A 23867-nucleotide genomic window follows, 5' to 3' on the forward strand; every position below is an offset into this window, starting at 1 on the left:
ATGCTTTCAGTTTTCGTTTTTAAAATGTCGAAAGTGCTTTGGTCCAAACCGTATGCTCCTTTCATTCGCTTCATGTATCGACTAAGTATTGTTAATGATGGTAGGGCAAGTATCTGACGTGATCGCGTGATGGTAAGTTTTCTTGCTTTTTATTCGAAACATCAAATACTTATAGATCTACTGTGTCGAATATCTTATGCTTTTACTACATTTTACTTCGATGCACCCACGCATGCTTGTATATTTAATCGTTGATTTTCCGGAAACTTCTCGCTAATTTTTATAGCCGCCTCCTCTGACGTCTTGGCACATTCATTTTTAATTTGCATAATTTTCCTTATCAACCTAACAATCTAACATGATATTTATAATGATAAATTAAACTTGCGATTAAATAATTAGCATGATGAAGATAATCATATAATTGATAATCTTAAAGATTTCAGTTATGTCCAAACATTATCGTATAAATCTCTCTTTTTTTACCACATTTCACGGTCAATAAAAATAAGAACAATACGAGAAACAAGATTTACTTTTCTATAGATACGATATATAATATATATTATCTTTTCACATTACTTATTCCTGTTGTCTCCCATATTTGCACCTCACATTTTTCAAAGACATAACTAATTGTTTCCTTTATCTTTTCTCCTTAAGCTTTATTTCTTTCGCATTTACTTTCTTTCTCAACCTCAACCGAGCAGCGGAGCATTCTTTGCATTGCATTACTGGCGGACCTGGTGAACTAACCTTCTTGAGAATAAATCCATAACATTTTTCCGACCTGATTTCGAAATAACATTTACATAAAACGTTCTTAATTCTATAAATTAAAATAATTGTATGTTAATATGACGAAGAATATGGTACTTTTTTATGCTGTCCATTTTGAGACATGGTATCACCAAATGATTAACAAACTTTATAAGTTGTTCGATGTCCTTGCAATTATCAACTCTTTGTTTATCATCAATATTTACACGATTTTCTTCAATGTAAATCTACAATAAAAGATTGTTATGAATACTTTAAATGTGGGGGTTAGATTTCACTCGAGGGGAGTGTGGACGTGTCTTGGATGTGAGCGCGAGTTTTGGTGATAAAGTCAAAGAGGAAAAGTGTTTGAGGAGAGAAATAGAGGTGAAAAGAGCGTGGAGGTGGAGGAGGAGTGGAGAAGAGAGAGAGAGGCCTGGAGAAGAGCAGGAAAAAGCAGAGAGAAAGGAATAACGAAAAAAATAAAAGTTGAGGTTAAGAGAGAAAATCAGAAAGCGGGAAAGGCAGGCAGAGAGGAGGGGCGGTAAGAAGTAAAGGCAGAGACAGAAAAGGTAAGACAGGGAATAAAGGTGGGATCACGGGTAGTTATAAAGAGTCGAATTAAGGCGTACGGGATAGGATGGAAAGAATTATGACAACAGAAAAATTAAGAGATAAAGGTGGAAGGTTGGATAAGAAAGACCCAGAGGAGGAAAAGAAGAAAAGAGTAAAGGTGGTGAGGGAGAGAGAGAGCGGGGAGGGGCTGAGGGAGAATAATAGAGGAGAAATGAGAGAGGCAAAGAGATGCAAGAGTGAGAGCGAGGGAAGCGAGATGGATGGGGAGGGGGGAGAAGGATTGGACAACACGTTAAGAGAAGTGGGAAAAAGTAGTGGTGCAGAAGAAATAATGGAAAAGATACGACAGACATAAGGGAATTAAGAGAGGTATGGGAGGAGGAAAGGAAAGAATGGGCAGAAATGTTTAAAGAAATATTGGGAAAAATGGAAAGAATGGAGGCAGAGGGGAAAATAAGAGAAGAAAGGTGGGAGAAGGAAATAGGAAAAGTTAGGATAGAACAAGAGAGAGAGAGAGAAGAAAGAAAGAAAGAGACGAAAGAAAAAAGGGAATAAGCAGAACGTAGAGAAAAGAAACTGCAGGAAAAATGGGGCGAGAGGATGGACCAGTTGGAAGAGGAGTGCGTGAAACTAAAAGAAAGCATAGAAGGAGGAAACAAGAAGCAAAGAGGAATAGAAGTAGGCAATAAGGAAGAATTAGAGCATATGAGAGAAAAAATGGATAGAGAAAGTAGGATAAACAATATAATAGTAACAGACTTAGAGGGTGAGTTAAGATGGGAAAAGAAGGGAGAGGCAGAGGTCTGGTTAAGGGAGGTACTAGAAATGAAAGGAGAGATAGTGAATCTGAGAAGAATAGGAGGAACAGCGGAGAGAGATGATTGGAGAGAAAGAAGAAAAAACATGTGGCAAATTAGATGCGCGTCATAGGAACAAAAAGAAGGAATTATGAAGAAGAAAAAGAATCTGGCACAGAAAAAGATATTTATAGATCAGGACTGGACGTGGAAGCACAGAAAGATAAGAGAGGAAGTAAGAAGGAAAGCGAAAGAAATAAGAAGTAAAGGTAAAGAGGTAAAGATGTGGCATAACGGGGTGAAATCAGAGGAAGAAGAATGGTGGTGGAACGAGAGAGAGGGAAAAATAGTAGGAAAGGGGGTGGAAGGGTTTTGAAAACAATAGGGATAAAAGAGAGAGAGAGAGAGAGAAGAGAAGGGAGAGAGGGGGGAGAAAGGCAGTAAAAATACTATTCTGGAACGTGGCAGGGGTGAGGAGCATGGAGGAAGACGACTGGGAATATGTTAGGGAATTCGACATAATAGGGCTAACGGAAACCTGGGTAAAGAGGCAAGGGGCAAGAACTGAAAGGGTACAGCATAGAGTGGAGGAACTCAAGAAGAGAAGGAAGAAGGAGGAGAGAAATAGGGGAGGAATAATGGCGGTAAGAGAGAGGAAAGGGATGAATAAGGTAGAATGGAAGAAAGAAAGGACAAGTGAGGTAATAGTAGGAGAAATAAAGATCGGAGGGAGGGAATACATGATAGCATCGGTGTATATGCAACATGAGAAGAAGGAAAACTATGAATACCTAAGTGAAGAGATAGAGGAGAATAGAGGAAAAACAATAATTATAGGAGGAGACTTCAACGCAAGAACAGGAAACGAAGGAAGGGAATGGGAGACAGAAGAAAACCTAAAAGAAATAAAGGCCAAGGATAAAGTGTTAAACGCAGAGGGAGAAGAAATGATAAAATAGCTAGGAGAAAGGGGCTTAGTGATAACGAATGGGAGAAAAGAAGGAGATGAAGAGGGAGAAATAACATATATAGGAGCGACAGGAATGTCAACGATAGACTATGTAGTAGGTAACAAGGAAGGTGATGAGGCGATAAAAAAGGTTTAAATAAAGGAAAGGGTAAAGTCGGACCACTTACCAATAGAGGTGGAACTGGGAGACAAAATAACGGAAGAAAGAAAAGAAGAGGAAGAAAGAATGATAAACGACTGGAGTGAAGAAGGTATAAGGGAGTATCAGAGATGGATAGACGCAATAGAGGGAACAGATAAATGGAAAGATATAAAAAATAGAGTGAAGAACGCAGTTGTAAAAAAGAAGATAAAGAAAAAAAGGATCAAATAAAAGCTGGTGGAGAAAAGAATGTAAGACAAAAAGGGATAGGGTGATGGCAGAGTTAAATAAGGTAAGAAAAGGGGAAGGAGACAGAGGCAAATACCTAGAAGCAAAGAGAGAATACAGAGAGGAAATAAGAAAAGCAAAAGAAGATGAAGGGAAAAGAGTGGCAGAAGAAATAAGAACAGATAAGACGAGAAGAAAATTCTGGGATAAAGTGAATGGCAATAGGAAGAAAAGAATTGGATTAGACGAAAATATAGGAAAAGAAGAATGGATAAAGCACTTCAAGGAACAATTGGGAGAAAAAGAACAGGAAGAAATTAAAGGGGAAGAAACCGAAGACAGCGAAGGAGAGGAAGGTGAAGAAATTAAAGAAAGAGAAGTAAAAGAGGTAATAAGAAAAATGAAAAAGAAAAAGGCGACAGGAGAAGATGGTATAGCAAATGAAGCGTGGGTGGAAGGCACGGAAGGCTTGATAAAAGATATGACAAAATGCTTAAATGGAATATGGAACGGAGAAGGATATCCGGAAGAATGGAGGAAGGGAATAATAGTAACAATATATAAGAAAGGGGGGAAAGAAGAAGTAGGAAACTATAGAGGAATAACGCTGATGGATACGGGATATAAAATATATGCGGAAATACTGAGAAAAAAGCTGGAAAGAGAACTAGAAGCTAAAGAAACGCTAAGTGATACGCAGATGGGATTTAGGAAGAAAAGAGGAACAATGGACGCGATATTTATATTAAAAATAATAATAGGAAAGGAAATAAGGGAAAAAGGAGGAAAACTGTTCGTATTCTTTGCAGACATGAAGGCCGCTTTTGATAAAATAAAGAGGAAGAAAGGGGATTAGAGTTAATCTAAGAAAATTAAAGATGATGAAGTGCAGGAGAGGAGGAGGAAGGGGAAAGGAAGAAGAATTCGAATGGGAAGGTGAGAAGATAGAGATGGTTAAAGAGTATAACTACTTGGGATATGTGATAAGCAGAAATAACGGAAATAACAAGCAGATAAAGAAGGTAGAAAGGAAAATAAATATGGGACTCGGAAGACTATGGGGGCTAGGAGAAAAGCTATTTAGAGAAAATTGGGAGCTAAGGATGAACCTGTTCGATGCTCTGGCGAAAAGCGTCATTATGTATGGAGCAGAAATCTGGGGATGGAAGAGATATGAGGAAATAGAGAGACTACAACTAAAATACATAAAGTGGGTATTAGGATTAGATAGAAACACGCCAAGTTACTTAATAGGATGGGAAACAGGAAGACAAGAAATGAAAGAAACAGCATTAGAAAGACCAATGAACTATGAAAACAAAATAAGAGAAGAAAGAGATGGCTTAATAAGAAAAGAAGCATGGAGAGAATTAAAGAAAAGGGAAAGAAATGAAAAAGATAGAAAGAGTAAGAAGGAGGAGAGATAGGAAAGGCTAGAAAAAAGTAAAATATACAGAGAGAGAGAAGAGGGAGATGAAATGAGGGAAGAGTTTTGGGAAGAAATAAGAGATGAGCTGAAGAAAAAAGATGAAAAAGAATTAGAAGAAAAGCTAGAAAAATCAAGATACATATACGAGTGGAAAGAGCTGAAAGAAGAAATGAAAAGGTATAGGTTAAAGGAAATTCAAGGAGAGGGAAGAATAAAAGGCCTGCAAATAAGGGAAAGTTTTAGGTTAGGTAATGAAACGAGAGGAAGCAGGTATTGGGAGAAAGAAGAAAATAAGAGATGCAGAATGTGTATGAAAGTGGAAGAAAATTGGAAGCACATGGTAGAAAAATGTGAAAAAAGCAGAAAGGAAGGGGAAGAATGGGAAAAAATAATAATAGGAAGCAAAGAAAAAATAGCGTGGATGATGGAGATAAAATGGAAAAGAAGAAGAAATGAAGAGAAGAAAGAAAAAGAAAAGTAAGAAGACGAAGCTACAAGACCCTGAGGAGAGACGGAAACAGAAGACAGAGAAGCAAGACTCGCAGACATATCTACACACACATACATACACACACATACACACAAAACACAAACATACGCGCAAACATAAACATACACATGCACACACACACACACAAGACACAAGTAAAAGCAACTACACAAGCGAGAGAAAGCAGGTATTGGAGGATGGAGCAAAATGGAAAAGAAGAAGAATCGAAGAAGAGAAAGAAAAAGGTAAACTAGAAGGCAAATCATAAGATACTAAGGAAAAATAAGTGAGGTTGAGGAAAGGAAAGGCAGAGGGAGCAATAGGAAACAAGAAAAAGGTGTCAAAGCCTTAACAAGAAGAAAGATAGATGAAATGATTAGCAAGAAGGAGAGCAAAAACAAAGGAAAGGCAAAGGTGAAAAGGCAAAAGAAAGTAATAAAGGAAAAGCTGAAAAGAAAACAGAAGAGCGGAAAAGGCAGATCTTGGAGAGAGAAAGAGGAAGAGAAGATTAATCAGAAGAAAAATGAGAAGAAAAGAGGAACAGGCAGATGCAGAAGACAGGGACACAAGAGTTGCAGACACACCTACAAAGGCACATATTTACACAACACATACACACGCACACACACAAAACACATACATAATCAACTACACAAACTGGATACGAGACACAAATAGAAATTTAAGAAATGTAAACCAAATGTAACATATAAGTTGTAAATAAATAAACTAACTACTTTAAATGTGTGTAACGCTAGACGCATTAAAAATATACGTTTGGGAAACATTTTTATTAAGAAATGTCCATTTATTCGTAAAAATTGAATTTCATTACGGGATTGAAACTTACGTGAACTTTCATGTCTGAAAAAAGTACAATACGCTTTTCATAGCTCACATAAATCTCTTTCCACTCAGAAAACATAATACATGGAATTTGGTTTGTAATAACTTGAGGGATCCATTGAGCAGGTATTGCGATACAGCGAGGGTTGTTATTGAATTCATTGCATATATTAATAAATTTTTCCTGATTAGTCGTACTTTCAATTGAGTGATCATTATTAGAAATAATTGTCAAGTCCAGTACTTCAAGTTCTTTTTCAGAAGAATCGAGATTTACGGCAGAATTATTTAAATTATTGAAATGCAAGCTCAAGCTTTTTTCATTTTCGTAATCTCAGTTAATAATAGAGCAATTAACATTTCCCATCACATTTACGACTGTAACATTGGAAATAGTCTTGCTTGTAATAGCCTTATCGTCTGTAATATTTGCTGAATGTACATCTGTAGTTGAGTCGACATTTTTATGAACAACAAGCATGTCCATTGTTTCAATGTTATTTACAGAACACTGTACAGAATCAACATGATTATTTAAAATATTTGCGCTCACAATACACTCATGTGTATTTGATACATTCGAATCTGTTGAGCTGTTTGCATTCGACGCTTCTAAAGCTTTTGCACTAGCATTAGTTGAAACATCTGTGAAACCGAAGACAGTATATGTAGAAGCATGTAATCAGAAATTGCCATATATTATTGATTGAAATATTATTTTTCAAATCCAAAATTTCTAATAATTTTAAACAAATCTAGTTTATGTGGTATCCTCGTATAGATTTGAATTATAACATTCATCAATAAACTGCAAATAACTTTTGTTTTTAACTTTAAGCCTATTTTGTTTAGCGCTTCATGAAAAATAAAGACATTCTAATGCATTTCAAATATAACCAAATTCACATAAAAGTGATGAATTTTTCGATTTCCCTCTGTAATTTTCGAAAACATTGATTATTAACTGTGACGATGTAAAAGTAAGCCAATAAATATTTATATTATAAGTACTACTAATCATTAATCAATCTTAAAAGTAATAAAAATTTTACCATTTCCATTACAAAAAAAAAAAAATGATGTTACAAAGTGGATAAATAAAGATTGTTTCTAATTCCAACCAAATTTTCGGAAAAAACACAATTAAACTCTGCTTGATGGTACAAAGTGTGGCGTGGTGACGATACACTCGCGGCGCAGAAAAATCACTTGTAATTTATTTGGAAATCTCAACCAAAAATTGTATATATTGTTATTTCAATTATTAAATTAAATATAAAATATATCATACATTCTTGTAGACTGCCTGTAGCCTTTGATTTAGGCAAGCCTTCGTCGAACTCGACCACATTAGGAAATATGATAGGAAGGGAGCCTTATTTCAATGAGGGTTTTTCTTTGATCATCGTGAATATTGAACCATCTTTCAACTTTTGATTGAAGGTCTTTTCTATTTTATTTTCTTTAAAATGCAATTCGCAAACATTGTGATGCTTCATTAAATCGAAAATGACTTCCCGCCATTTCTCAAGTGTTTCGTTCTGTTAATAAAGAAATACAGAATGCTTTTTACCGATCTGCTGAATATTTATTTATGTAAAATTTGCTAAATACATTCACATAAAGTTACTTATGATATTGATAATATGATCACTCGAAATAGTGAGGACCGTCAAAATTTTCTGTTACGAAGATGACAACACGTTCCTACTTACTTTGGTAGCTCTAAAAAATGATATTCTTTCTTCTGGTTTAGCTGCATTGTTTCTCACCGATGAACAGCCGTTCACACGACACTTTACTTTTTGAGACATAATTGATCAAATTACATATCTACACAACATATTCCAACCAAAAAAATTGCAATAAGCATGTATACACGTGCACGCACGAACAAATCAACTACAAACTAACAGTCAGTTGTTCGTAGACAAAAGACAGCGGTCTACGAACTCGCGTTGCCGATCGAAAATTCACGGAAAAATGCGTTAACAGTGAGATATATATCTTTCTACGAATATCTCAGAATATGACTTTTTTTAATTTCGAATGAATTGTAAATAAGTTGTTAAATCGCAAATATATAATACTATTGTATATTTATATTTAATATAGAATTCTGACTTGATTGTTTATCGTGTACCTATCAAACAAAAAAAATTGTATAAATACAATAATAAATTATTAATGGAAGCTCAATGATATGAAATGAATGACAATAATATGATATAGTATAATTTTTTAAGCCTACAATAGCTAAAAATAAATTTCACTTCGTCCTCGGACGTTTTCTCGATTGTTATTTGAGGTATATATAGTGATAGAAAATGATAAAGAATATTTGACAAATTACCATTAATATCTTTTTCAACCCTTTCATTCGACATTATTTTAGATGATAATTTTTACCATTTTAAATAGGCGAAAGTTTTTCGCTCATACAAGCTTTCAGATGTTCCTCTTTACACACACACACACACATGTTCATATAACATTTCTATTGTTTTAAATGTATTTTTCTTATACAACATCACTGCAACATTCGTTTATCTATACATATACGAAAAATATCATCATATCGTATAACAAAAAAGTAGATCTCAAATAAACGTCGCATTATTGAAAATAATTTTCAGTAGCTCTTGAAAAATATAGAAAATAAAGTGATTTTTTGTATCGATTAAACGGACTGACAGCACAGTCTGTTGATACGTTAGTTTTACTTATTTGAATTTCAAGCGCAATGAACTTATATTTTGAAGAATGTGTTATATGTTTCTAACCGGCGATATTTTTCATTTTTTCTTATAATACCATAGTGTTATTATTCTTTTCAGCATTCATGTTAAAAGCGCTAAAGCTTAGTTTTTGTGGCACGCATTTCAGTTAAGGATAAATATATCGAATTGTTGATAAAAATGCCCCAGTAAACTCTTCAAATGTTCATGGACGTTTTCTATCATTTTATATTTTGAATAAGTACAGGAAAAAATGGTGAAAGTCTATGCTAATTTTTTTTAAATATCATCTTCAAAAAATTTCATTTGTATGTGCTTTATCATTTAAACACAGAATCAATAATTATATGTTATTTGCATTTTTAATTTAGTTTTACGTATTTATATGATTCCACAATTCTCCATAATGATAAAAAAAAAATTCATCTCTAGGATTCAAACCGGCAATCCTAACAATTCAAAGCAGAAACCTTAGCCTCTCGGCTAACGTGCTCATATCACTGCATAAATGTCAAAAGTTATATTTGAGTTGCCGAGAGGGACTTGTAATTAAGTTTATGGTTATAGTATTTGGGGTTTGAGTCTCTTGATAGCTGTTGTAATATAGGCGGAGGATATTAAAAGTACACACGAGTTGCAATAGGAAAAAGTGTTTATTGCTGCGCACTGCCAAGCGATTGCAGAAGGAATGAGCTCCCTGCTTGTATATAGAATCGGCGGCTCGCAGGCCTTAACTTGAAGACACAGCACACACACGCTCCCACAAAGCGCGCGCATGCGCATACATATGAAATGCCGAGCAAGCTGATTTTAACACTCCCTCTCTTGCTTTGCATTCCATATGTCCAAATACAAAAACTTCCAAATACAAAGAAGAACTTTTAAATACAAACGAAAAACTTCTAAATACAAAAATCTAAATACAAAAATAAAAATAGGAACTAGCTTTTCCTTATAATTAACTTAACTTTTTCTTCTAAATTAAATACTTCTAAATTCATCTACCTCGATCATCAACGTCTTTCAATCAGCATTATTAATAACAGCCGCCTCTGAAAAATTGAAAAGGAATTTTTTTATATACATATATATCAGTCACGATAGTTCAGCAATATATTTCTGTATTTTCTAAAGGGTTGAAGAGGAAGCGGCCTAGTAAATATATCAGCAATATTATCATGAGTAGATACCCCTCTAATACTGACTTTACCTTCTAAAGCACACTGTTTCACATAATCTCCATGAGTATCGGACAATTTTCTTTTAACACCTATTCTTTTTCTTTCAACCAGACGTTTCTTAATCTCTTCTAAAGTATCATCAAAATCTTTAAGTTTATGGGTACCCTCCTTTTGGGTACAATCTCTGGCAGACTGATTATCACAGTAAAGAGTAACTGGATACATGGTGTAGCCTAATATATCTCTTAATGCCTTATCTAACGAAACGATATCTTTGCATGCCTCACTCATCGCCAAATACTCTGACCCACAAGTTGAAGAAGTCACCAAAGTTTGCTTATGACTTCTCCATGCAACAGTGTCTTTATATAATGAAATGACCATGCCACTAGTGGAAGTGGAATCTGGCCAATCTTTAAAACTTGAATCAGAGTAGGCTTCTAAAGTATCACCATCACCTCTAAATGTAAGTCCTAACTCAGCTGTTCCCTTTAAATACCTAAGTACTCTTTTGACATCTAACCAATCTTCTTCGGTGGGATTAGATTGCTTACGCGAGAGGAAATTTACCGCGAAGGAAATATCCGGTCGTGAGGCATTTGCCAGGTAAGAAATACATCCAATGACCTCTCTATATGGAACATCTAATTTTCTTCTAGTCTTATCTTGATCTTGATTGATTTTCTTGCTTCTAGCTTGTCGAGTAATCATAGGTGTTTCGTGTGGATTACAATCAGTCATTCCAAACCTTTCTAACACCTTGTAAACATATTCTGTTTGATTGATTGTCAATATTTTGCTACTTCTATCTCTCTTTACAGTCATGCCTAAAAACTGTTTTGGTTCGCCCAAGTTTTTCATTTGGAAGACGCCGCTCAAATGATCTATTATTTCTTTTAATTTCTTAGAACAATTGCTCGCCGCAATAATGTCATCCACATACAACACTAGAAAAACAACAATCCCTTGATATCTATAAGTAAACAAGCAGGGCTCATTAATATCTTTTTGCAAACCCAGTTTTAGTACTTCTTCTGTGAAACGTTCATTCCACTTCTTGGGACTTATTTTTAAACCATACAGTGCCTTATGTAATCTACAAACTTTAGTCTTTCTGGTGAATTCATCTACTTCTAAACCCTCTGGTATTTCCATATAGATTTCTTCATCTTCATCTAAAGTACCGTTTAAGAAAGCTATTTATACATCTAACTGGCGGACTTCTAAATCCATCTTGTTTATAATAGCTAGAGCTGCTCTTATAACCGGCAGTCTAGAAACTGGTGCATATGTTTCTCTGAGCTCATAATTATTTTTATCCATAAATCCTCTAATAACGAGCCTACCTTTTCTGTTCAGTATATGTAATTTATCTAATTTCTTCTTAAATACCCATCTAGAGTCAATAACATTCGCTCGTTTACCATTCTTCAAGACTGTTGGCCTGTCCACCAGACTCCAAACTTTGTTTATTTCCATTGATTTCAACTCTTCTTTAACTGCTATAAGCCATTTACCTTTGTCTTCCATACTCATTGCTTCTTTAAAACTAATGGGATCATGATTTATGACAGCCAAAAGAGCAAATACTGACACATCTTTATCTTCTAAGCCAATGCCTATTATTTTACTCAAAAACGCAAAATTGGTATCTACTATCATTCGAGCATCAGAGATTCCTTTATCCATGGCCTTATAGTCTTTGGCAGTTTTTACATTTCTTTTCGGTTGCTTTCTAACGGGCTCTACATCTATAGTTTGTTCCTTAGATCGGGTCTTCTTACTCTCTTTAGATTTAGGTATGACTGAACTATCAACTCCCATGTTTTGGTTTGATGTCTGTTGTATGTTTTTAAAATTGTTTTCTTCGACTTCTAATACTTCTAAATTATCTCCATATAAATGCACTGTCTTTTCTTTTCCATCTTCTAGTTCACTATCTTGATTTCTTTCACTATCTTTTCCAAAAATTCTTTTGTTCTCAATATTTTTGTATGTAAGCTTTGAGTGAACAAATTTGCCCGAGCTGGGGTGCCAAAGTATATAACCATTAGATGTCTGACCTACCAGCACACCTTTAATAGCCTTGGCTGAGAATTTTGTTTCAAGGACGTGTTTCGCAGCATAAGCAATACTTCCAAACCTTCTAATTTTATCTATGTGGCATTTGCCTTCAGGATTTATTAACTTCAAAGGAATCTTGAAATCAATTGATTTATTAGGAGTTCTATTATATAAGTTTATAGATACATCCACAGCAAACGGCCACATACTCTTGGGCAAATCGGAATCAATCATTAGTGACCTAGTTTTCTCAATAAGGGTTCTATTAAATCTTTCTGCGGTACCATTATGTGGTGGAGTGTGCGGGCTAGAAAAATTTGGTTCTATGCCCTCCCTTTTCATTACTTCCAAAAACTTTCCTCCTGTGAATTCAGTACCATTATCAGGTCGGATAAAACTGACCGTTTCATTTCTACCTAGTAGATTTCGTGCACTAATCAGGAAAACCTCTAAACAATCACCTGATTCAGACTTGTGTTTTACCGAATAGGCCAATGCAAATTTGGTGTAGTCATCCACAAAAACTATTATATATCGACATTGATCTGGGAATGAAGTTGGTTTAATTGGACCAATGGTATCTGCATGAATCATATAAAGTGGCTTGATAGCTCTGGTTCTTGTTTCTTTAAATGGTAGTTTCGTCAATTTTGCAAGGATACAGGTCTCATAGTTCATTATATTTTCGTCGAATTTTATTCCTTTCAAATTTACATCTAATTTCTGTAATTCTTTGAGATAAGCTAACGAAGGGTGACCTAATCTAGCATGCCATAACATACCTTTGTTTAATTTTTCAGTGGGTATTTTTCTAATTCAAATGACGTGAACAGGTCTTCTATTTTATCTGCATCTTCTAAACTATCTATGTCTACCAATTTATAATTTAAATGTTTGAGTGAGGGATTATTGTTAAGTATTGAACTAAAATTGATTTCTTCCACAATGCACTCCCTCTCAAGTTCAGCATCTATATTTTTATTTTGGTTATTTTCGTCTAACTCGTTAGATGATTTAATAGGAGTTTCATCAGGGGCTTCACCAAGAGTGATCATTCTCGCGTTGCATCTATAACTATGATATTTTTCCTCTAGAACATCAACAGGACTCTTAATACTCAGCGAAATAATCCAATTTGGTTTATTATAAACGCCTGATAAATACACATGATTTGTTTCTTTGTCTAAAACTTTCAAAATTCGATCATCTAAATATATACTAAAACCTGCATCAACAAACTTTCTAAGCGACATTAGATTTTCACTAATATTTTCCGCAGCTAGAACGTTTGGCAGTACAATAATTTTACCCTGACTATCAAGTTTTTCTAGAACAAGGTCCCCTTTTCCATCTATTTTAATATCAGCAGTACTATTTTTATTCGCACTTCTAATAACCGCCCCAGGACATTCTTTAAAGTTGGATAGAATAAAGCCCTTATTTATTATATGTTCTGTTGCACCGGAATCAGCCAGGAAACTTATATTATGAATTGAGGTATGAGTATTACTCTTACCTTGAACCGCTGCATGTGCTGCTGCAGTTTTAGCGTTATTCTGATGCTGATTGTGTGGGGTATATGGTCTAGCGTTGGATTTAAAAGATCGACTTTTACCTCTAAATATACTCCCGCCTCTGTTTCCTTTATTATTTTTACCTCGATTATTATTACTTCTACCTCTATTATTATAATTATTATTGCCTCTTCCTCTAAAACCTCCGTTGTAGCCGACTCCCTCTAAATTTTGACCCCTTTTGTAACCTTTTGACCTCTATAAATATTATTTACGTACCCTCTAGATCCATAATTGCCTCGTCCATTGTTAGGACAGTTTCTTCCGTTGTGAGAAGCTATCCTGCGGCAAACATAACAGAACCACTCATTCGTTGCAATGAGTGGGCAGTCATCTTTTGCATGCCCATGCTTATTACAACGCCAACAGGCATCAGTGCCACCACGGTGACCAAAGGCAGTTTGAGTTGCGTCTGCTACGCTTGCCTGACCTCTAGCTTCTAGTTGTCTTCTATGGGCATCTGCTTCTAACTGCAACACGATAGATTTTATTTCATCTAAAGTCATGTTGCTGTTTTCTGGATTAGCCTTTTTGATCGAATATGCAATGCTAAGTCCTGGGAATTCGTCTTTTACAGCTTGATAAAATGCACATCTCTTTTCAACCTCGGTAAGAGGTAATTCCCTTCCACAAAGTTCTGACTTTTTTATTATAGCATTAAACCTGTCACAAAATTTATCGACCTTTTCGCTTCTACCTATTTTCATGGAATATCTTACTGTTACTTCAGAGACGTTATTCTCAAGTTTCTTTGCATCTTTTATTATTGACAAAATAGTAATAGGATCTTTAACATCTAAAATTTTCTTATGATAATCTTCTTCTAAATGATTAATTATTATGTCTCTTACTATTTTGTTTCTTCTAGACTTTTCCAATGTATCATATGGCTTAGTACAAGATATTGAAGGATCTATTACATCTAAAAGATCTCTGGCTTCTAATTCAGAATTCAAATAGTCAAACCAAATGTTTAGGTTCATGCTTCTAGTCAATTTGTATTCACGTTTAAAATTATCTTTCGCTACATTATTGTTTTTCGCAATAGAGTGTGCTAACGCGCCTATAGATTCAGATAATTCTTTATTAACGTCAAAAGAATTTTTAGTGACGGATTCTCTCACAGTGTTAATTGAAACTGATTGTACTACATTTTGAAAATTAATGTCTGTGTCATCTAATATATCAGAATTATTTGGTATTCGGGTTGGTAAATTAATATTATTTAAAGGAGTCGAGCTATTCGGAGTTAATGAATTGTTGGGCTGTGACTGATTTACCTCTAAACGTCTAATAGTAGCATTTTCTAAATCTAAGTTCTTTTGAAGCACCCCTTCTGCTGCTGCCATAGCTGACTTCAGAGTTGCAGTCGCTGTTTCATTAGATTTCAGCATCTCTTCCACTTGTTCTAGTCTCTGTCTGAGCATGCTGTTTGCTCCTCTGTCCGACGGCAAAAGAAAAGAAGCTGGTATGCTTGGTTCAAGCAAACCAGGGAACCTTTGATTTAGTCTGTTGATCACTTCTAAAGTGACTCTGTCAAGAACGGCATCAGCTATTCTGGCAGAGTCCACACTTCCTCTAGATGTTGTTTGAACATCTGGAGCAGGGTTCATCAAAGGTTGTGCTGGGAAGTCATCAACACCTTCCTGAGCTACAACATTTTCCTCAATAGAACCGGAGCTTCTTAGAGCCTCCTCAACAGAGTTGTTGCTGTTTGCGTCATTTAGATGAAACGAAAATTTAATTAATGTTTGGATTTTGTTTATAACTTCTACAATGAACTTCTAGTGGCGGATCCGCACATCTACTTCTAATATGGCTTCTAATTAAGTTTTTTTTTCATGTAATTTATATGCATATAATTTTATTTTGATTGTTATCATTTTGTTATACTTACCATGAGAAACATGACCCTGTCTTAAGGTGGGTGGCGTTCCCGGAGGAGTGCCACTTTCGGCATCACCATATTTTGAGATGTCTCCCATTTCGATGAGTAGTAGACCTCTAGATAAATACCAAACATTTCAATTAGTTTCTCATGGATATATAGCAGTTTCTTTTCCTTCCCGTCAAAACGTTTGATAGTTCGGATTGGAAACGACGTTTGCTCTTAGCACACACTAATACTCAACACGTGCACCCCACTAAAGGGTCGTACGACAAAGTCCTTTAAGCAGGGGGCGATCGCACACATACAAAGCATCAGGAATGTGTTCCAAGCTTATGCTAGTCTATTGAGAGAAAAACGTTCGAACATCGCCCGAAATTTCTCGACTTTACAATTTAACTTTATGTTATGATTAGTTTCACTTTAATTTAGTACATTATAACATTTTATAATTTCAACAACTTTCTAATTTTTCATCAATAGAATACGTCTAGTTTATTCTTCGAATACTTCTAATTTTTAAGAACAATCATTCTAATTTATTCTTCTAGTTAATTCTATTTAATTTCATAATCACATCAATTTTTACTTTCGAAATACATCTATTTTATTATATCTCTTCATTTGATGATTTGAAATTATATCCCAAATACTTTTGTTTTCGTTTCACATTCTTTCTTTTAATTTTTCTATTTCTGGAATTTCAGACACGCGCCGACCTGTTGCTCGGTTCTTTATGCCTTTTACACGTGCTCGGCTCGGCGTCATGACGTCGCGCATTTGCTTTGCCGGTCGAGACATGCAACGCTTGCTTTCAAACGAACTTCCAAAATTTTATTACGACAGCCTCTAAAAGAGAGCTCGCGATGCTACTTTCTTTAACTAGTTTATTTTTCACCAATCCTCTAATAACACTCATACTTCTAAATCGCAACCTTTTTAAAAAAACTCACACTTCTGTAAAACTCGCGATTTCGTCAATTTTCATCTACACTTTTCATCTAAATCACTCACTTCCACTTACTTGATTATTTGTCAATCTTCGCGCAGCGGAAGCGTGCTGGGGCCCGTAACCTGTTGTAATATAGGCGGAGGATATTAAAAGTACACACGAGTTGCAATAGGAAAAAGTGTTTATTGCTGCGCACTGCCAAGCGATTGCAGAAGGAATGAGCTCCTTGCTTGTATATAGAATCGGCGGCTCGCAGGCCTTAACTTGAAGACACAGCACACACACGCTCCCACAAAGCGCGCGCATGCGCATACATATGAAATGCCGAGCAAGCTGATTTTAACAATAGCTAACTTATCATTTATGTCAACTCAAATCATATCGTCATCATCATTAAGCACAGTTTTGAAGCATAATTTTATATACGTTGTTGCATGTCAGTTGACAGGGAACGGTAGATAAAATCAACCTACTACGCAGTACGAATGGCACTCGCTAGAGGGGTCTGACGCTAGCTAGTGTCAGCTATTCCGATGAGCGAGCCTGGCGATCTTTGCCGGTGAAAACGTCCCAGATTTCTGTTGGCCGACCGTATGAGTGGGGTCTCCTTCTCTCTTACTCCCTGATAAAACGTCGCTGCCTCGCCTCCTGTATACAGTCTTCATGGTGCTAGGGCATGGTAATATCCAACGGACATGCGCGCTCTGCTCCAGGCAGTGCCGTAAGAGTTGAGGGGGATAAAACGGTTTTTCATTTATATATCGTTAAATAATCGTTCTACCGACGATTTTCTACTAGATGCCATTGATGTATAGGATGAACTAAAGATTGATTTATAACTAAATTTTCTAGATCCGGTTTTTATAATTATATAGCCTGAATGAGTCTTGGCTGCTAGGCCTACCACCTAAAACTCATTTTAATTATTTTAAACGAGTAATTGTGGACGAACTAACGAACGAATGACTGCTACAAAAGTTGCTTTATTTTCGACGAACTATCTAATGATATAATTTATTTATCAATTTTCTAAATAAAGCTGATGTGTTTTAATTATTTAGATTTCTAATCTCTGACTTTACTATTTTAAAAAACAATTTAGGACGCAACTAGAAGCATAATATGGTCTGTGGCGAATAATTTGATTACTCACATGTGTCTAATATTTAATTTATTATTATTTTATTGAAAAATAAATAATTACTAATAAATTTTCAAAAATAATTTTTATATAGGAAGCAATTTCATTTTCTTAGAGAGCATTTAAGGAGTAATTTCTAGATGTACTGCAAATTAATATTTATTATAAGTGCTTGCTAACTATTTTATCTGTATGGTATAGCCAGTGCCAATGAATAGTACAAAAATAAAAACAGGCATTGCCAGTCTTGCAATGGGTATGATAATAATAAAAATCGGATGTTAAAATTTTAGAAATTAAGAATATCTTATAATAAACTTGAATTGTTTATAATTCTTTGGAAATAATTTATTGGACAAGTCATTTTCTTAATTGAATTGTATACATTCTTAATCATTTTGTTATATTATTGTATTTATTTAGTTTGACTTGAGCTTCATAAAGCTGTTTGTAATTAATTGTTGCTATTATTCCATTGCATAAATTATTATACGTTTTTCAAGTAAATTTTATCACGTCTAAGCTAAATATATCATGGTGTCTGTGATGCAAGCTTTCATGGTAAGAAATCAGTTAATGAAAATTTAAATATTCAATATATGGGTGATTGTAAATAAAGCTTAATCAAAAAATTATAATCAAAATATTAAGATTCCAAATCTTTAAAAGTTATTATATATATTCCACTATTCTAATTTATTAGTAGCTAAAAGTAGCAAAACTTTTCAGATCTAACTAAATAAAGTTTATAATGAAATACCTTTACCTTATTTGAATAAAATTGAAATTTAATGTTGTTGTAAGTATTAAAAACATATGTGTTAGATAATTTTTTATTTATCAAACATTTGCTAATTTAGATTTTATTAACATTATTTATTAATTTTAGTAACTTTAATTATATTTTAATTTATATTTTAAGCCTATTTGGATCTTTTTAATTTTTTTAATCATTACTTCAATAGTGTTCAAAATTAAAAATGGTGTTATCATAGACTGAGAAATCTTATACATAAAATATTTCTGAGAGATCTATCAAATAAGAATCAACTGTACTTTGTAGAAATAATGTAAAAATATAAAAGAAATTCAAGATGTTGCTAAAGTGTTATTTGACTTGTCTTTACTATGCTAGTGCATTTTTATACATTCATCCATATATGTTATTCTATGCAAAATGATTTTTAGTTTATGAATATTAGTTTAATCTACAGGATATTGAAAGTTCACGAAGTTATATAGATGAGCTATATGCAACAGATCATCAGAAATGTTTAGATGCAATTATGTAAGTAAACAAAAATACTAATTTTGCAAGTTCTATTTAATAAAAAATATTAATAGTACTTTATAAGAAATACTACCATTTACAATTAAAATATAATACTAATTATTACTAATTATATTTAAATTTATTAAATATAAAAATAAGCTAATATTTATTACCTTATTCTTAAAGTACGTTGATAGAAAAGTATTTTTTTAATGTACTTATTTTCAGATGTTTGAAAAATTCTGTGATTGGGAGCAATCGTCAAAAAGGTTCAGTCATTGCTCAAGGTGTTGTCCCCAGGCTTTTACAACTTTTATGTGATTCTGATCATGTTACAAATGATAACATTCGTTTAGAAGCTGCAGTTACTCTAGGATCATTAGCAAAAGGAACTGATCAACATGTTTTAGCCTTAATTGATTTGGGTGTAGTTAATTCACTATTACAAGTTATGTCAAAATCTATCGAATCTTCATCAAATATTGAAGATATTAAATTACATCATTTGCTGGTTGAAGCTTGTTTGAGGTGTTTAAGAACAATTTTTCAACATTCATCAGCACCAGTCTCATTAATATTTCAAGATCAAGAACTAATTCCATGTCTTCTACAGTTGTCAAACATATCAATAAATTGTCAAGTTTATGTTGCCATGATACTGACAACTGCTTGTAAGGTAAAGGAACAAAAATTTGGAATTGTATAATAAGTACTGGGGATGGTAAAGTAATGGTAAATTAATGGTAAATTAAAAAGGAAGATGGAGCCTAAACATGACACATAAAAGTATCTAATTAGGGCAAAGCTAAGCACTGTAAGCATGGAGTAAAACTGTATATCTCGAATATTTATTACATTGCATATATTTTAACTAGGTTTGGGAAAGATATGTAATCATTTTTATGATGACAACCATTTAATATCAGAAAAAGTTAACTAGTATTAGCTTTGAGAATATTTTTTGACACATCATCATTTTAGTTGTATATGTTTGAAATTCTTTGTTAAAATAACCATATAAGTTGCAAGAAAACATTTAAATAAATCATTACAAAAATTAATATGTATTCATAATTTTTGTTAAAAAAAACAAAAATTTTGAAACATTGTATATACCTTGCAATTCTTTTTACCTGGGATACAATACATCAAAAAAACTTTAGTCAGTAGGAGGGCATTTTTCCGTTGCAAAAGAATTGAATATTAATTTCAATTATCCATAAATAATTAGCAAAAAAATATAAAATTGAGCCTTTTTTTCAATATCACGTGGACTTTAACTTACTTCTGGGAAAATTCAAGTATTTTTCTTAATGTAAGAATTTTAAGTTTCTGTGTCATGAACTTCATTAACTTCTTGCATTATTGTTATGAGTCATAAGTTAATGTGTTCTGCCAAGTAGACAATTTAGCCCTGCAAATTGATATACTTAACGATTACATTTTTCATTAAAGTTGATCCGTCATGGATTCTTTGAATACTGAATTTGATGAATACATCATTAAAAATTTATTTTATGCACGTGAGTACTATTAAAAAAATTACAAACCAAAATATCAATAACAATTTGCTGCTCACCTTTACTAATATTTTTCATCACTTTCTGCCATTATATTGTCATTTAATTTTGAAAGTTAATAATTGGAAGTCATAATATTATTCAAGTAGATTATTACAGTTTGCTCCCACATCTTCTGAAATTACTGTTACAATATGCTATGGGCATAGCACTTCACTTCCTGTGGAGTGTGTAAAATCTTTAGCTTATCAATAGAAAAAACAATTTTTTCCATTTAGAAACAGAATAAAAAGTTAATGCTTTTTTTATTGTTGAGTATAAATTATAATTTAATGTGCAATATTTATAATTTTAAGTAAGGTTTAAATGAAATAAGCTGTTAAAGTATCGATTCAATCACAATAACTTTCATTAATGAATAATATTTAATTTTCTATTGTAAATTCCAGATCAATGAAGAACAAAATATTTTACTAAAAAGTGGAGCAATCAATACTCTTGCAAAACAATTAGAAAGTACACTTGCTGATGTTCAATTACCAGCATTGGCATGCCTTGCTAACATGTGCTATCAAAATCAAGAAGTTGCATCATTGATAATATCTACTAAAACTTCAGACAATCAAAAAGGAAAATATATTCCGGATGTACTAAGTCGTCTCACAGGAAGAGATAAAAATTCTCTAATACAGCTTGAGGCTGCACGTTGTATATCTTACATGTATAGAGCTCAAGCCCTGCCAGCTACAGATTCTAGAGTTGTTTACAAAGCCCTGCCTTGTTTAATACGCCTTTGTCATAAAGAAAGACCTGCAAGAGAAAGAGTAGCAGCTGCTGAAACTTTAGCATATTTAACGGAAGTTGATACTGATTTACAGAGACTTGCATCTATTAGCAATCATCTTATTCCTACATTGGCAGAATTTCTTAAACCAAATTCTCAGGTAATAAATTTTTTTAATAACAAAAATTTATTTTGTATACATAGCTTATAATTTTAATGAAATGTTAACTATTAAAAGACTTTAGATGCAGCTTTATTGCAAGACATGAGACAAGCAGCTTTCAGAGCATTTGCTTCATTAGGAGCTAACGATGAAGATATTCGTAAAAGAATAATAGAAACTGAAAATTTAATGGAACAAGTGGTAGCTGGTCTTCAAGACCCTGGTGGTTCAAAAGTTCGTTTAGCAGCTGTACGATGCCTTCATTCATTATCTCGAAGTGTCCAACAACTTAGGACGACATTCCAAGATCATGCTGTATGGAGGCCATTAATGCAGTTACTTCATGGTGCAGATAAAGGTTCTGATGGTGGGTTATTCCAACTTAATTAAATTTTTGAGTCATCTCATCACTGATTTCTTTCAGGAAAAAATGAAGGAGAAGATGACTTATTAACAGTAGCTTCAGGTACATTATGTAATCTTTTGTTAGAATTCAGTCCTAGCAAAGAGCCTATTTTAGAATCAGGAGGAGTTGAATTACTATGTTCATTAACAAAGAGATCAGATCCAGCACTGCGATTAAATGGAATTTGGGCTCTTATGAATGTAGCTTTTCAAGCCGAGCAACGGGTTAAGTCTCAAATATTAACATGCCTTGGTACAGATCAAATATTTCGTCTTCTTGCTGATCCAGAATTATCAGTACTGATGAAAACATTGGGCTTGCTGAGAAATCTTTTGTCAACTAAAACTCATATAGATAGAATAATGGCTGACCATGCCGCGCATGTAATGCAAGCAGTTATTCTAGTTCTTGAGGATCCTGTACATCCAGCCGATGTTAAAGAACAAGCTCTTTGCATTTTAGCAAATGTAGCAGATGGCGATCGAGCTAGAGATCATATTATGGCTAATGAAGATGTTCTTAAAAAATTAATGGATTACATGGTAAAATAGCTGTGTGATTGGACATTAAAAAAATTTTAATAATACATAACGATACTGGTGACATAAGTAACATTTAATGACATAAGTTACGTTTATTACTTTATAGCACTCGTGATATAATTCCGCTAGTACTGTCAAGAACGGCGCCTGATTCGGTGCGAGTAGAACCATCTCAAAATATCACATGATTTATTATATAACATACCATAATATATGATGCATCACATGATTTTTTCTACTAATAATCATATCATGAATCATATGAATAACCCTGTGATAAATGATATAATAATAATCTATATCAACAGTTTAAAAATATGTCACACAATAAATCATGTGAAGAATTATGTGTTGAGCATAAGATTATAGTAGATTTGGTCTGAAAATATGATCTTCATCCTTCAGCCTCATCGTCTTCTTCTAAAAAAAATCTAACGACACAGTAAATCTCCTTCACTCATGATCCGATTGATTAAAAGATAGTTACTTGTACACTAGGCGTGAATGATCTGGCGACCCGGGAAATTAAAAATTGAAAATAAACTAGGTCGTTTGAACACCACTGTAATCATTTCTAGACAATAATTTCTAGACAAAGCCATTTCGGCTTAAAGCATAACCTTACATCTTAATAAATAAAATCTGTAATCTTAACCTAGGTCGGTCACAGTGGTGCTCAAATGTCCTAGCTTATTTTCAATTTTTAATTTCCCGGGTCGCGAATTAACCCACGCCTAGTGTACATAGTTTGTGTGTGTATGTATGTATGTATGTGTGTGTATTTTGAATACACTCATGAAAGATTAATGCAGATTTTAATGGATGTTTATAAGTTGGAAATGCGTATCAGTATAGTTCGCATGAATTTAACTTGAATTGATTGATTTAATCATACTAATCTCAAAATAAAAACTGACTGATCTCTATGTAAAAGGTCCTCTCTTCGAACAAAGTAGACAACAAAGGATGTAAATCAATAGATTATCATGATAAAAATATTAAACAGTGATTTCGGGTTTATTTTGTTACATAAATTATTGGAAAATTTTTTTGAAAATGCACTAATTACAACTGTAAACGTCTATCGAAATATGTTATTACATCATGAAGGGATGTAATTATAGAATACTATAATGTTTTTTGAAATTATGTTCTTAGAATTTTTAGAACGCAAAAATCACACGCAGTTATTCTATCCAATGAAAATATAACGAGTAGTTAAAGAGCAAATAATGTTTTTTACGTCAGTGATACATGCATCAGAAAGATCAGTCGGTAACATAGATCTACATTTATGTTGGATTCTTCTTTAAGAATTATGCGTATATAAGATGTATTAATAAGCATGGATTATTTTCTAGAATAATCGTCTATGTTAAATATTTGTTAAAAGTGGATTTTTAA

General features: G+C 33.5%; 1 protein-coding gene across 5 annotated transcripts in view; it reads left to right on the top strand.

The window, feature by feature from the left end:
* Positions 1-17319: 17319 nt before the first annotated feature.
* The window catches only part of LOC131671095 (armadillo repeat-containing protein 8-like), a 70166-nt gene continuing 63618 nt past the window's right edge, over positions 17320-23867 (top strand). The window contains exons 1-7 of one of the 5 annotated variants that reach the window (XM_058947636.1): positions 17320-18336; positions 18978-19063; positions 19277-19335; positions 19405-19724; positions 21018-21512; positions 21591-21882; positions 21940-22463. In XM_058947636.1, coding sequence (XP_058803619.1) covers positions 18310-18336; positions 18978-19063; positions 19277-19335; positions 19405-19724; positions 21018-21512; positions 21591-21882; positions 21940-22463 — 1803 coding nt within the window. In that variant the 5' untranslated portion in view covers positions 17320-18309. Of the gene's footprint in view, positions 18337-18977; positions 19064-19276; positions 19725-21017; positions 21513-21590; positions 21883-21939; positions 22464-23867 lie in introns of all 5 variants that reach the window. The other 4 variants (XM_058947397.1, XM_058947552.1, XM_058947317.1 and 1 more) reach the window with 4 other exon arrangements.

Source organism: Phymastichus coffea, unplaced genomic scaffold, assembly GCF_024137745.1.
Source record: "Phymastichus coffea isolate CEN01 unplaced genomic scaffold, Cenicafe_Pcof_1.1 PCOF00001, whole genome shotgun sequence".
Taxonomy (NCBI): domain Eukaryota; kingdom Metazoa; phylum Arthropoda; class Insecta; order Hymenoptera; family Eulophidae; genus Phymastichus; species Phymastichus coffea.